The sequence below is a fragment of the Mus caroli genome, chromosome 4 (genome assembly GCF_900094665.2).
Source record: "Mus caroli chromosome 4, CAROLI_EIJ_v1.1, whole genome shotgun sequence".
NCBI lineage: Eukaryota > Metazoa > Chordata > Mammalia > Rodentia > Muridae > Mus > Mus caroli.
The window spans coordinates 119,419,564-119,432,921 of NC_034573.1; the positions used below are offsets into that span (position 1 = coordinate 119,419,564).

Sequence of the window (13,358 nt, forward strand, 5' to 3'; positions counted from 1 at the left end):
GGAGGCAGAGGCAGGTGGATCTCTGTGTTCAAGGGCAGCCTGGTCTATGGAGTGAGATTTAGGACAGCCAAGGTTATATAGATAAAACCTGTCTCAAAACAAAAACAGTTCTAGCACTCCAGAGGCAGTGGCAGGGGGATCTCTGAGCTTGAGATCAGCCTGATCTACCTAGTGAGATCCAGGCTAGCCAGAGTTAGAAAGTGAGACTGAGATGGGAGGATGGGATTTCCCCAGGTTAGCCTCTCTCTGAGTGTAATGGAAGATGATCTTCAACTTCCGACCCTCCTACCTCTGTGTACCATGTGTGAGGATTATGGGCCTACAGTAGTTATTAGCCTGCCTCCAGATTCTTTCATTTGACCTCCTACCCACCCGCCACACCAAACAACCATCTCTTCATACTTTCTTCCTGATACAGCTAAGCATCTCAAACTCTCCCTTAGGCTGGGACCATCCTCCTCTGCAGGATGAGGCAATCTTCCAGTAGCTTCCCAGTATCCTAAGCATCCCTCCTCATCGGAGCACTCTCTTTTTGAACCAGGAATGTAGATATCTGAGCCTGACTTAGGGTCTCTGAGTACCGAGTAAGGCTGTAAATCCAGGTGGACTTTAGGTACACCACGGTTGGAGGCCAAAGGCAAGCATGAAGTATCTTACTTTAGTCCAGAAATTCCCCAGTCATGCATGAGGTGACTTTTTTTTTTTGTATGATAGTCGAAGAAGCAACTTTTCCAAAATTACACAGGAAGTGACTAAGTCCAGACACCTTGTTCCTTCCCTATAGTAAACTCCTCCACTGAGCTCTCAGAGCAGATGTGGAAGCTCGGTCTGAGTTGGAAGCTCTGATCTCACTGTTCTCCCGCTAAGGAAGACAGTCTCATCTTGCAGCAATGACCCTCATCTAACAGGAGTTTCAGATGCTAAGTGGTAGGCACATTTAGTGTCTGGTGATGGTGGGGTGCAGCAGCAGCTCAGGGCTGCAGAGACAAAGCTATTTTGTTGCCAAGCCTGACCACCTTAGGGCCTACTTGGAGGAAGAAAAGAACTGACTCTGGCAAGGTGTCCTGACCATGATGCATATTAGTGCGCATGCACACACACACACACACACACAAGGCTGGAGAGAGCTAAGCAGTTAAGAGCACTTACTGCTTGCTGTTCCAGAGGATGAGTTGATTCAGCACTTAGGAGGCAGAGGCAGGGGGTTGCCAGCTTGGTCTACAGAGGAAGTTCCAAGCCAACCAAGGCTAGACAGTGAGACCCTGCCTTAAAACAGATTTTGGGGGGAGGGGTTTATGAGAGAGTTTCTCTGTGTAGCCCTGGCTGTCTCGGAATGCACTCTATAGACCAGGATGGCCTCCAAATCAAAGATCCATCTACTTCTGCCTCCTGAATGCAGAGATAAAAAGGTATGTGCCACCTATTGCCTAGCTTTAAAAAATGTAATTACTAAACAAAAAAAACACCCTTCAGAAAGACTTCCAACTTGCAGAATTGTCCCCACAGGCTTGTCCTGGTCGTGATGGACTTACACCTTAGTCACAGAACTTAATCTGGGTTCTAGCTCAGTTTGTTTGTTTCCATAGCCTCTGGCTAGTTTCTCTATGTGATTCTGCACTCTGGTAGTGCAGTCTCTCCCCAGGCTTTGGAAGAACTAAGCCTGCTGACTTGAAGTACTAGATACACTATTATTCCCACCACCCTCCACAGGCACTTTAGCCAGCCCCAACCCACTCACTGGATCTTGTGGAATCGTTCAAAGCCAGCAGCCACATACTGTCCTCCGTTCTGGAGGTCAGCCAAGTTGGTGACAGGGTGGCCATCACTAAGTGTGTAGAGGGCACGTACAGCCAGCGGGGCTTGCACAGCTGATGTCACCTCATAAAGCAAAGCCTCCATGGTGGGGTAGCGGCGTTGGGTCACCACCAGCTGGTGGCCTGGGAAGAAGGCGTCCCCATTTCGATACACCAGTATCCTCTTGGCTGCCATTGTATATCCTCACTCATAGACACAGAGCTGTTGCCAAGCAACTAAGAGTGGGCTGGGAAGTTGTGCCAAAGGTAGAGTCCTGCCCTCTTATCCAGGAAGGCTGTGAGCACCTTACATGGGAGCATTTCCCTGACCTCAGGGCCTCTGGAGCACGTTGGCGTTGGCATGATCACTTTTTTGTTTTGCAGAGTTGGGATCAAACCCCAGCCCTGTCCAGCGCGGTCTGATCACATGATGAGAGGAAGACCTCGGGCTCTGTGAGAGGGAGATGTCCATCTTCTCCAGGGCTTGGGCTCCTTTGAACAGCTGAGACAAAGGGCAATCAGCCTGGAGCCTGTTACCCAAGGAGGATGGCTGACTTCTTGGCAGCGCTGCTCTGCTCGCTGGTTCTGGGGATGATGGTCCAGGTCAGATGGGAGGTGACCCAGACAGCCCAGAATCTGTCCTGGTCAGAGGCAGGAGATAAAAGAAGGGCTAAGAACTTTCCAAAAGCCTGGTCTGATATTCAGGTAACTGAGGAAAGCATCAAAGTATGGGGTGCGGATTGGGGTGGGGTCAGCACTAATAGCAGACACAGAGGCCTCAATGACAGTGGTTGGCAATTTACAGGTCAGCTCTGCTGATGGAACAAAACTTAATTATCTGGGGCTGGCAAGAATGCCCAGCATGAAACTCAGACCTCTTAAGAGGCTGGTCAGAAAGAAAAGATAGAAAGGTCATGCATACATACACATGCACACATACATACACACACAATCTGGCTGGGCCTGACCACCTGTTTCATCAATTTCACAAGTACACATGAATACTTATATACATACACATATGCATGTACATACATACACATATATTTATACATATTTGTTTATACATAATATATATTTATATTTGGTGAATGAAGCAGAGCCCCAGCAGCCACACTTATTTTTTTCTGTCTTTTTTTTTTAAAGATTTATTTATTTATTATATGTAAGTACACTGTAGCTGTCTTCAGACACTCCAGAAGAGGGCATCAGATTTCGTTATGGATGGTTGTGAGCCACCATGTGGTTGCTGGGATTTGAACTCCGGACCTTCGGAAGAGCAGTCGGCGCTCTTAACCACTGAGCCATCTCACCAGCCCTCTCTGTCTTTTCATACCTTCTTAGACAAAAGTTCTTTATAAAATTACCTCACAGATAAAAGTTTACACGGAATGGAGTCTCAGAAGATGTTGATAGTTCAAAGCAGTGTTTCATTCTACAAGCTCACTGTAAGTTCAAAGCAACAGTTTTCCATGGCCTTGCTTTATTGTAATACACACCTGTGACTTCATCCTTGGACCTGACCTAGGATGAACGTTTTTCCTTGATCACAAATCTGTCCAAGGCCCACTTCTCTTCTTCCTACCACCCCCAGGATTGCCAGGGCTACACAGAGAAACAAGACAGGGTTTCTCTGTGTAGCTCTGGCTGTCCTGCAGCTCACTCTGTAGACCAGGCTGGCCTGGAACTCAGAAATCCGCCTGCCTCTGCCTCCCGAGTGCTGGGATTAAAGGCGTGAAATGTTTTATTATGCAACCTTTATTTAATATTCTATGAGGAGGAGGTACACGCTATTCGCTAGTCTTGACTCTAACTTTATTTCGTCTTTCTGGCAAAACAACTAAAACCATCTCGTCAAACTTTCTTCCTAAAATTATTTGAATAATTTCTATAGTCATTAATTCATGTAAACAGCATTAATTTGTGAAAGTTCATCTTCATGTTGATCTGCAGGACATTTGCCCAGTGGGGTGGCTGTCGCTGGGAAGTGATCACAGCAGCTATAGGCAGTGAGGGTCTCCCGGTGTCCACTCACACCAAGTCACGTATGTGAGGAGTGTGGCAATGACAGACACGAGGAAGCACATCAGCAGCCAGAAGCAATCCTGGGACGAAGTCTGGGGCCGTGCCTCACCCGAGGACACCCATGGCAGCTGAGCAAGCAAGACGGTGAGCCAGCCATCTCCAGGGCTTACCCACACAGCTCCTCCTGCATGGCAGCCAAGAATCCAAGGCAAACTTTTATTCTCCAGGATCCTCCCACCCTACTTACCCCAAGAGGAGGTGAAATTTGGTTTAAGTCCCAGGCAGAAGGTAAAAAGGCGTGTCCTTCTTTCTCCTCATACCAGCTCAGCCCTCTAGCTTCTCTTAGCCTGAGATCTACTGATGGCCAGGGGCAAGGGCAGGATACAGGTGGTACCAGGGAGGCAGGACAAGGGCCTGCTTCCCTTGTCATTTTTCACAGCATCTCCTTTGGGAACCCTTCCTCTCCTGGATCCCCAGGTCTTTCCTGATGCTCCTGTTTTCCAATATCTGCCCTTCCCCTAGTCCTGTCTTGGGGGAAGACAAGTTCTCCAGTGGTCTTCATCTCCACTGCAGAGTCCCACGGTTTTCCCATCCTTCTGGACTAAGCTCACTGGTATTTCCATGGCCTGAAGAGCCAGCACTCGGGGGTTGGCTCTTGGGTGGTTTAGTCCTAATGAGATCCAGGCTACCTTGTTCCTGCCCTGCCAAGGTCTCATCCCAAATCATGTGGCCTTCTGAGATACTCAAATCACAGGGCCCGGCGCTTCGGCTGTCAGCCTCCTTGTAGCTTGGCTTTCTGGAATATCTGTCCTCAATATTTAGATTTTCAGAGAGAGTGGGCAGCTGTGTTTCAGCCTTTCTAGAACAAGGACTCCTAAACTTGAGGTCCCCAGGGATCTGATCCTCTAGGACTTTCAACTGCTGTAGGGAGGTTTCCTTAAAGGGCTGTCCTCCGTGGTCTGGCCCTTTGGTGACCCTGTCCCCTCCAGCCTGGCTCTCTAATGCTGCAGGCAGCTGTGATGCAGAGTTCCTATAGCAGAGCTCCCTGCCTTTAGACACAGCAGTGGTTTTGCCTGCACTGGTCACACTGTCTGGGTGTTTCCTGGGCTTCAATCTGCCCTTGTGGCTGAAGTCCTCTGCATGATGGGACTCTCCTATGATCCTGTCTCTATAGGATTGGTTGTCCAGAACGCAGCTTGAGTGCAACGAGGTCTTCTCATAGGCCTGTCCCCTGTGCTTCAGGCACGTGTTAGGAGGCTTGTCTCTGGTCTGGCTGGCTTCTGGGGATCTCAGTGTTTGCTTGAGAATTAGGTACTGTTAGGAAAGAACAGAGGCAAGCTTGCCCAGGCCCCTCCCCACCTCTCAGGTCACACCTACCCCAACAAGGCCATACCACCAAATGATGCCACTCCCCAGTCCAAGAATATACAAACCATGACACCACCCTTGAGTTTAGGGCTCTCAGTTAGTCCTACCTCCTTTCGGCTGTTGATGGCCTGCTGTAGCCACAGCAGCTCCATGGCTAAGTGGTTGCGCTGCTCCTGGAGCTCCTGTTGGCTCTGGGACAATCCTAGGTCTGTGATGTCAATGAATAAAGAAGAGAAGAATGCCTTGAGACATCCCTAGAACTGAGAACTAGGCTAGCACTAGATACTGGCAACCTTTCCCGCTCTCAGGCAGAGGGAAGGAGGTGGGGTTGCAGCTATATCCTTTCATGGTTCATGGGCGGCTGAGACCGGAGGAGGTCAGACTTGCCCCGATCTGGCCAGATAAGTACCTGCATTTTCCATCTTGGAGACAGAGGTATCTCGGCTGTTTCCCTGGCTGGCTTTCCTGCCCTGCTCAGCCTGCAGCCAGGCGCTGTCCTCTCTGCAAAGACTTCCTGGATTTGCTGGGCTCTTTTCTGTCTTCTTCAGCACCATCTCCTCCCAAATGAGCTCTTTTTCAGAGTCTTTATCTGGGGAAGGGCTCCATAGTTTCTGCTGTGGGTTTGATGTTTTCTCAGCTTTCCAGGAGTGAGGAGACTTTGCCTTATGAGAATTTGGAGAGGGGTGAGAATTGCAGGGCTGACTCTCTCTCCCCTCCCCATGTCTGGGAACCGTAGTCTAGTGGGCAAGTGGGTAGGATTAGGGATTCGGGTGAGGAAGTGAACCTGCTTTCTCTTCCAATGACTACTGAGGCTTTTGGCAGAAAAAACAAGTCCAGTCTAAGTGGTAGTATACATCTTTAATGCAAGCATCTGGGGAGGTTGAGGCAGGAAATCCATTGAGTTCAAGGCCAGCCCGGGCTACCTAGTAAGGCTCCGTGTCTACAGACTTTTGGAGCTTGCCGGCGAGATGGCTCAGCAGTTAAAGGAACTCGTTCTTTCAGAGGACCCAGGTTCAGTTCCCAGCACCCATACGGTGGTTCACAGTTGTTAACTCCAGTTCCAGAGGGTCTAATGTCCTCTTTGGATCTCTGGGGGTGCCAGGCTACATACAGTGTACAAACAACAGGCAAAACACCCTCACACATAAAATAAATCTTCAAAGAGGGAAGACCCACCATTCCCCTGAACCCGATAGCAGGTTCTCCTTTCCTTTCCGCTGCAGTGTGTCGTACCTCTGGGAGAAATACGGGCTTGGGGATCCAGCCCCCAGTCCACTGCAGAGTGCTGAGGTCACCCTCAATCTCCTGTACAATTGCCTCATACTCGGCTCGAAGGCTCTGGAATTGACGTCGGACCAAGAAGCCTCGGAAGCCGGCCTAATGTAGAGAACAAGTGGAAAAGCTAGCCCTTAACATTTTTGGAAAAGCGGTATTTTGGCAAGCACTCTTGATTTTGTCGCTGCCAAGCTCTTGCACATGGTGGGCAAGCACTCGACCTCTGAGCCCAAAAGAGAGAGATTTTTGCATGCTGGGGGCTGGCTGCCAGAGGGAACACGGTCATGGGGAAGGGTTAGGCGAGTGTGGTTTGGAGCTCTGGGAGCTGAAGAGAAGATGCTGACCCTCATTCTCTTCCCTAACCCGGCCACAGCTCCGCATTCTTCAGTGCAGTGCGGGGGCATGTGAGTAAGATGTTATGTGACAGCTTTTCGCCGGAAGGTCCAGCCCCTCACCCCAGGTGCACTCGCAATTCCATCCCGACCTGCAATGTAGACACCTTTCGAAGGAAAAGGTCGGGATCCATCTTGTTACCAACCGCCCTGCACTGTGCGTCACTGGCTTGCGTGCTCACTTGCGTGCGTTTGCGCAGTGAGTCTTCAGGCAGCGCCGCTCCTGGGCATGCGCAAATGTAGGGCCCCACCCGCCGTCTCCAGGGACACGCGCTGGGCTTCTCCATCCGAGTCGCGCACGCATCTGGGTGCGGGGGGGCCCCCCTTCCCAACCCTGAGTTTGGCATAGTGAGAGCAAGGAGAGCACAGAGGAGTCGCTTTTCTGTTTGTTTAATTCCAACCAGTGCCCCCGACCCCATAGCACCAAGGGGCTTCCGAATCCGTAAAATTCACAGTTTGAAGAGAAGGAGAGCAGCAAAAGAGTCTAGGCGACACCTACGCCGCTGGCTGGTCCTCAGGCTCAGCATTCTCTGCCAAGTGTAGCTTCTGTCTGTGTCAGTCAAGGACTGTGACACTTTGAACCTGTGTATCCACGTGTTTTCCCACACTGTATAGGTTGTGTGTCTGTGTGTGTGTGTGTTCAGGACCACCACACCAGGGTACAACCACCTAAATAAAGATTAAAATCTGAAAGCCAGATGTGGTGTCATATGCCTTTAATTCCAGCACTTGGGAGGCAGAGGCAGGTGGATCTCTGTATCTCTGTGAGTTCGAGGCCAGCCTACTTTACTCAGAACAGCCAGGGCTACACAGAGAAACCCTGTTTCGAACCCCCGAATTCCTCTTGCCCCCTAAAAGAAAAAGCGGAAAGGGCAGGAGAACAGCAGACAAGCTTTGCTATGTGTCAGTGTCTGCTTCAAAGATTTCCATCATGCTAGGGCTTACACAGTGAGACGGTCTCAAAAATGATATCACTGTTTGAAACATACTTCTTACGTGCATTTTTCTCTCCTCCGTGGCCCTGCTCTGTTTGTTTGTTTGTTTGTTTGTTTAATCCTAGCTGTCCTAGATCTCACTATGTAGATCTGGATGACCTCAAACCCAAGAGCTCCGCTTCCCCGTGCCTCTGCCTTCCAAGTGGTGGGAATAACATTTTGTGTCACCACATCTGATGCATTTTTCCCTTAGAATTTGGGAAATTCTATATTCCTCTTAAGTGGGGCCAGTTTGTTGCCAATTCTGAGTCAGTATGAGAACAGAAGATGGGAATATTTATTATGTGTGAATAGAGACAGGAATGAAGGAACTCATTTCTTGCCCCTCATTTCTCCCTCACCCTAGAGGCATGTGAATCCCTAAAGCCCCTTGGAAAGGATACATGGAATTGCTAAGATCTTCCAGCTGTCAACACAGAGAAAAAGGTTTATGTCAGGGGACCCAGAACAAACCTGGATGCTCTGGGGAAGGCCTACTGGTGGAGCTTGGGGAGGGGGCGGCTCACAACTCTTGGGTTCATGTACCCCCAACTTTTCATGGGAGACTTGGGAGCCTGTGCCCTCTCCACCCTTGGTGTCCCAGGATCCACAACAGCCAGCTCTATGACTCACATTGCTAAGCAGCTGGTCCAGGTTGCGGTCAGCCATTGTCTTCTTCTGCTCCTCAGGCAAGCCTTCTGTGACCCCATCCTCCTCTTCTTCCTCGTCCTCTTCCTCCCCACACACATCCAGGCTGAAGTGCAATCTGGCCAACTTCTCCTGCATCTCCCGAACATGCTCCAACTGCTCGAAGGAACATTCCTTCCCTGGATAACTCTTGAGTTTAGGAGGCAGCCTGGGACCCTAACCCCAGCCTGTCCCCAGACCAAGACCCCCAGCAGCACCCACACAGAACTGCCCTGCTCCCAGACTCACCAAAGGCCTGCAGGCGGCCTGAATGAAAATCATTGAGCAAGTTCAGCAGTCCTCCCTCCATCTCATAAACATCTGTCACCTCCGTCAGGAAGGAGTGCTGCAGGGGTGTGCCTGCAGAGCCGCCTCCACCTCCAGCCAGCACCGGTCGGCATTTCTCCTTGCCTACTCTGGGTAAAGTAGACATGACTGTGGTCATAGGTGTGTCTGCCCCACCCACTCACCAACACAAACTGGTGTTTGTTCTCTGGTCCTGTCCTGAGCAGCAGGATAGGTTAAGGGAAGGAGCATATGAAGGGGAGAAAGGAAGAGGGCAGAAAGACATCTGTTTCCATGGATGCTTGCAGCCAGAGGCCTACCTGCAAGGAGACTGACCGAGAGCCCATGAAGCCCATGTGACTCTGGATAGGTCACTTGTCCTTGAGGGAGTTTCTTCTTTTACTGCCAATGCAGCACCTCCCACCAAAAATCACCCTGCTCTTGTTCCTTTCCAGAAACTGTTCTGAATTTTCCATCTCCTTGAAGGTGTGGCTCTGGCTACAGCAGGGCAACACATCCTTCTCCCCAGAGTAACCCTGAACACAGCAGCCAGTTGGGCCTTCCTTCCTCTCCGACTGCATTTCCTACCATTCTCAAAGAGCCCTGAGCTCCGGATAAAATCTACTATGGCCATGCCAGTATATGCTGGCCAGGCAGATGGTATGGAGTCCCACAGAGGACACTGGTTTATTTAGAACAATGGGGAAAAGAACACATTGTATTTATGGGAACAAACCTGGACCTAGGGTAGGATCCAAATTATCTTTTGTTTTGTTATTTTTGAGACAAGGTCTAACTATTCAGCCTTGACTTGGCCCGGAACTCACTGTGTAGTCCAAGCTGTTCTCAGAGAGATACGCCAGCCTCTGCCACCCAATGCTAGGATTAAAGGCATGTGCCACCGCACCTGGCCACCAAAATTCTTAACAACACTGGTTTTGTTTTGTTTTGTTTTTTTTGAGGTAGGGTCTCCTCTGACCCAGGCTAACTTCAAACTCTCTATGTAGCCAATGATCTGTGAACTCCTGATCCTGCAACTCTGCCACCCAAGTGCTGGGATGATGGCCCTGCACTACCACTTGCAGCCAGACTTCCATTATTTAAAAAGAACTGAGCAGAGAACTTCAATGGGCGAGGGAGAAAAGCAGAGTGGGAGAGAGCACTTGCCCAGCATCTTGAGGTCAATCTCCCAGCGTGGTGACCAAAATACAATGAATTAAAAAGGAAGGAATCGTCCTCCCGGTGGGTGTTTATCCCTACACTCCTGGGGCCCTTCCATCAGTGTCTTGGTTTTCATGGCATTCGAGCTTCTCAGTCTTGAATATCACCTCCCCTCTTCAGTGTCCAGCAGCTTCCTCTCACAGTCACACTCACTCACTTCCTCCTCAAGAGCTAGAGCCTCAGTCTGCGTGGTCTCTATGTACCTGAGGACACATCCGGTCTGCATCCCCAGTGAATGGGTAAGGCATTGGTTGCTGTTCAGCAGTGATGTTTGCAGGTCCTCCTTACACAGTGCTCAGCTCACACCTAGGAGCCTCCAGTCTGGCCAAGCGCCCCTCCTTACTCACCTCTTGAACTTGGCTCGCTGCTTGGGTGATGGCAAATGAGGGAGTCCCAGAGCCAAGGAGCCACTGTGGCTGGTGGGCACAGGGACTCTGCGCAGTGTGCCTGGGGCCTGTGCTGGTTGGGTCAGGCAGGGCTTAGGACTCCGTTTCTTCTTTTTGTCTTCCATTGGGTGGTGTTGGACCTCGGGTCTGGGAAGGAAGGGGGCAAAATCATCCCTTCACTTAGCACCCTCTTTGGTCTGAGAGGAAGGGTCTTTAAATGTATCTTTGTCCAGCAGTCAGGAGCTCTGTCCTCTTGTCTGTACAGTGTAATATGCCAGCCTGCTGCTGGACTGTAGCTATGCATCTGAAGGACCTCCCAAGGCCAGCAAAGCCCCTTTCTTCCTGACAGCCCCATCTGCCTGCTGGAGAGGGCTGGCCCAGACCAGGGTCATCTTGCTGTTTTCCTGTCACTACAGCCCAGAGCCTGGGGCTGTAGAGGAAAATGCTCAGGAGACAGGGTGGATGTGACTAGGGGAGCCAGCTGAGGGTCAGGAGGCTATTCTCTAGGCAACAGTCTGTATATGGCAGCGGATACTGACTAACACTGCATGAGGCACAACCAAGGTAAGACAGGGACACCTGGAAATACCCTGGTGTCAATCATATGGACCAGGAAGAGCCGGCTCATCACTGGCCTCTCTTCCACTTCACTTCAACTACACAAGCCAGGGCTGCCCAGAAGTTCCCGGGACGGCTTCTAGTCTCTTCTTTTTCCAGTTAGAAAGTCTTTAGAGGCTAGACCTCCAACAATGTAACTGTGACTTGATTAGCTTAGCCTGACTCCCCTACAGCCCCATCACCTAGGTATCTGGTCTGCTGGGGTCCTCTCCAGGGGAGGTCTCAGCTCCCTCACTTTACTTCCGAGAGGGCAATGGTTGAATCAGAACATTAAGCGTTTAAGCTGGCATGGAACAGCTGGGTGGCATCAGTGGGGGTCGGGGGTGGGAGACAGCTCTCTCTTTCTCCATGTAGCAGCAGTGTGACCCAGTAAGAGACCTGATGGAAGCGGCAGCCAGAGCGACTGTGATCCGCCTGAGAAGATGTGCCGAAGGAAAGACTCCGTTCTCAATTCCAGCTTCAAAAAACAAGCATCAGGTGCGGCACCCCGCCCCTACCCTCCCCACTCCCTTCTCGCCCCCTTGGGGTTCTACTGACCTGAAAGTTTGGGGTCTGGAGTGTGAAACAGTGCTTCTTTGCAATCTCCCTTCACCCTGCTTTCTCTCTCCTCAGGGGAACTGGAGCTGGAGGGAGCTAAGCTGGCTGGAGATGATTTGCATTTAAAGAGAAAGTAGCCCTCTTTGGATTTCTCTGGGAGCGGAGCCGGAGCAGAGTCCTTCCGTTGATTGAACAGTTCCTCTTTCCTACCTCCCACAAGAACTAAAAGAGCACTGTTAGTTACGGGATATGGATGTAAAATAATTTCCTTTTCTTGTCACGCTTGGAGGGGATCCCTTACAAAATGGTGGAGGCTTTGTTTGCAGCAGGAGAGATAGGGAAATGATGGGACTACATGGATGTGTGGGCAGAGGCAATATATAAATCTATGGGAAAGATGAGGGGCGGACACCAGAAGGAACAAAGACAATCAGTACCCAGCACCCTGTTAAGCCTTTTATGTACATTCAATCCTTACAGTCCTGAGACATAACCGTTATCCCGATTTTACTGAAAATAATCATTTGTCACTCATTCCTGGGCATGGTCGCTGTCCTGTAACATCCAGATACTCCTAGCCTGTAAGCGCTGAAGAACTGACAGGGCCTCTCCCCACCTCCGAACCAGAGCAAATAGGAGACCGAGCAAGCTGGCAGGAGGTGGGGCATGCGAGCTCGGGAAGGAGGCTGGCCCAGAACTGTTGGCGGTAGTGCTGCTGGAGGAGGGAGGTCCCACCAATGAGGCAGCTATTTGAAGATCTGGCAGAGGAGTCTGGTTCAGATCTCCAGAGCAGCACCCGATGCCACAGGAGAGGGGTGTCCTTAGTCAGGCTGCCCAGCAGGCTCAAATTAAAGCGACCTAAGCAACAAAGCATCCATCTTCCCTTTTCCTTTAGCAACGACAGTAGGTTTCCCTGACCTGGGCCCTGGCTGTGGGCGCCCAGAGGTGTTGCTTCTGGGATCTTTTCCAGGTGCTGTTAACATGCAAACTGCTCTAGGAAGCAACACTAACCCAAGACTTCTAAACGACCGGAGGTCCCTTACCTCTGGGAATTGCTGCTGGAGCAGTGCCAGCTTCGTTCCTCAAAGTGACAGCCGGCCCAGGCGCACCCGGGGTTGCCACCTTCAGCTGCTTCCCTGAGGAGCCAGAAGCTTTTTGCAGAGCCACTGCGCTTGGAAGCTCCTGTTGTGGAGCAGAAAGGAATCCTCCCCCACCCTACTGGAGGACTTTTGGAATCAATTGTCTACAGCCTCTGGCTAGAAGGGATCAAGGGACAGCCCCTATAAAGTTGAGCAGTTACATATTTTCTGCCTAACCAACTGGTGCTGGCTGAGGCCACCTACAGTGTCCCTTAGAGAAAACCAGCTGAATTATGGAACTACTAAGGCCGCGAGCGCGCCTGTGTGTGTGTGTATATATGTGCGCGCACACATGAGCATTCCCCAGGAGGGCCAAGAGCACAGGCCCAGTAGCTTCCTACCCCTTACTCAGCTGTGTGAACACCTTCCTTCAGTAGGTCCTCAAGGGCCTCTAGGTCTGCTCGAAACTCCTAAGGAACACCTACACAAACCTGATGTCTCCTCACCCTCCTGGGCACCTGGCACAACTTGTAAGCCATCTTTCCTTTTGTAAAGGTCTCATAGTCTGCTTCTGCCTTTGGGATAAAGGCATGTTCTCCCACACCAGGTTCAACTGAGTACTGGATGAGGTCAGGACTTCTGCTTTAAAACATTTCCTCTCAGTAGTTACAATTTTTTTTTTTTTTTTTTTTTTTTTTTTTTTTTTTTTTTTTTTTTT

At 50.5% G+C, this 13,358-nt stretch overlaps 3 protein-coding genes across 5 annotated transcripts in view; all 3 read right to left on the bottom strand.

Moving 5' to 3' along the window:
* Dcdc2b (doublecortin domain containing 2B) overlaps positions 1 to 1,989 on the bottom strand; it is a 5,470-nt gene extending 3,481 nt beyond the window's left edge. The window contains exon 1 of the mRNA XM_021161240.2: positions 1,737 to 1,989. Coding sequence (XP_021016899.1) covers positions 1,737 to 1,989 — 253 coding nt within the window. The remainder of the gene's footprint in view (positions 1 to 1,736) is intronic.
* Positions 1,990 to 3,483: 1,494 nt separating this feature from the next.
* Positions 3,484 to 7,294, bottom strand: Iqcc (IQ motif containing C). 3 transcript variants are annotated; one of them, XM_029476604.1, is made up of 5 exons: positions 6,946 to 7,291; positions 6,363 to 6,563; positions 5,596 to 5,848; positions 5,294 to 5,394; positions 3,484 to 5,132 (listed from the first exon to the last, which is right to left on the bottom strand). In XM_029476604.1, exons 1-5 carry the CDS (start codon positions 7,270 to 7,272, stop codon positions 4,377 to 4,379), a joined length of 1,638 nt encoding a protein of 545 aa, XP_029332464.1. In that variant the 5' UTR covers positions 7,273 to 7,291; the 3' UTR covers positions 3,484 to 4,376. The 3 variants fall into 3 exon arrangements, with proteins under 3 accessions (XP_029332464.1, XP_029332463.1, XP_021016282.2); XM_029476603.1 differs by having other exon boundaries at positions 6,806 to 7,022; XM_021160623.2 differs by having other exon boundaries at positions 3,534 to 5,132; positions 6,420 to 6,563; positions 6,946 to 7,294.
* Positions 7,228 to 11,679, bottom strand: Ccdc28b (coiled-coil domain containing 28B). Its single transcript, XM_021160838.2, has 6 exons — positions 11,562 to 11,679; positions 10,368 to 10,553; positions 8,764 to 8,930; positions 8,461 to 8,654; positions 8,232 to 8,254; positions 7,228 to 7,403 (listed from the first exon to the last, which is right to left on the bottom strand). The coding sequence occupies exons 2-6, from the start codon at positions 10,529 to 10,531 to the stop codon at positions 7,349 to 7,351; spliced, it is 603 nt and encodes a 200-aa protein (XP_021016497.1). The 5' UTR covers positions 10,532 to 10,553; positions 11,562 to 11,679; the 3' UTR covers positions 7,228 to 7,348.
* Positions 11,680 to 13,358: the final 1,679 nt, after the last annotated feature.

Excerpts from the sequence above, each read along its gene's own strand:
- Iqcc (XM_029476604.1), bottom strand. The coding sequence starts at position 7,272 with ATGGGGTCGGGGGCACTGGTTGGAATTAAACAAACAGAAAAGCGACTC. Across the intron at positions 6,564-6,945 it reads GAAAGGTGTCTACATTGCAG|GCCGGCTTCCGAGGCTTCTT; the intron begins GTCGGGATGGAA and ends TCTCTACATTAG. Across the intron at positions 5,849-6,362 it reads CTATCGGGTTCAGGGGAATG|GCAAAGTCTCCTCACTCCTG; the intron begins GTGGGTCTTCCC and ends AATTCTCATAAG.
- Ccdc28b (XM_021160838.2), bottom strand. The coding sequence starts at position 10,531 with ATGGAAGACAAAAAGAAGAAACGGAGTCCTAAGCCCTGCCTGACCCAA. Across the intron at positions 8,655-8,763 it reads AGGCCGCCTGCAGGCCTTTG|GGAAGGAATGTTCCTTCGAG; the intron begins GTGAGTCTGGGA and ends AGAGTTATCCAG. Across the intron at positions 8,255-8,460 it reads TGGACCAGCTGCTTAGCAAT|CTGGAAGATCTTAGCAATTC; the intron begins GTGAGTCATAGA and ends CTGTGTTGACAG.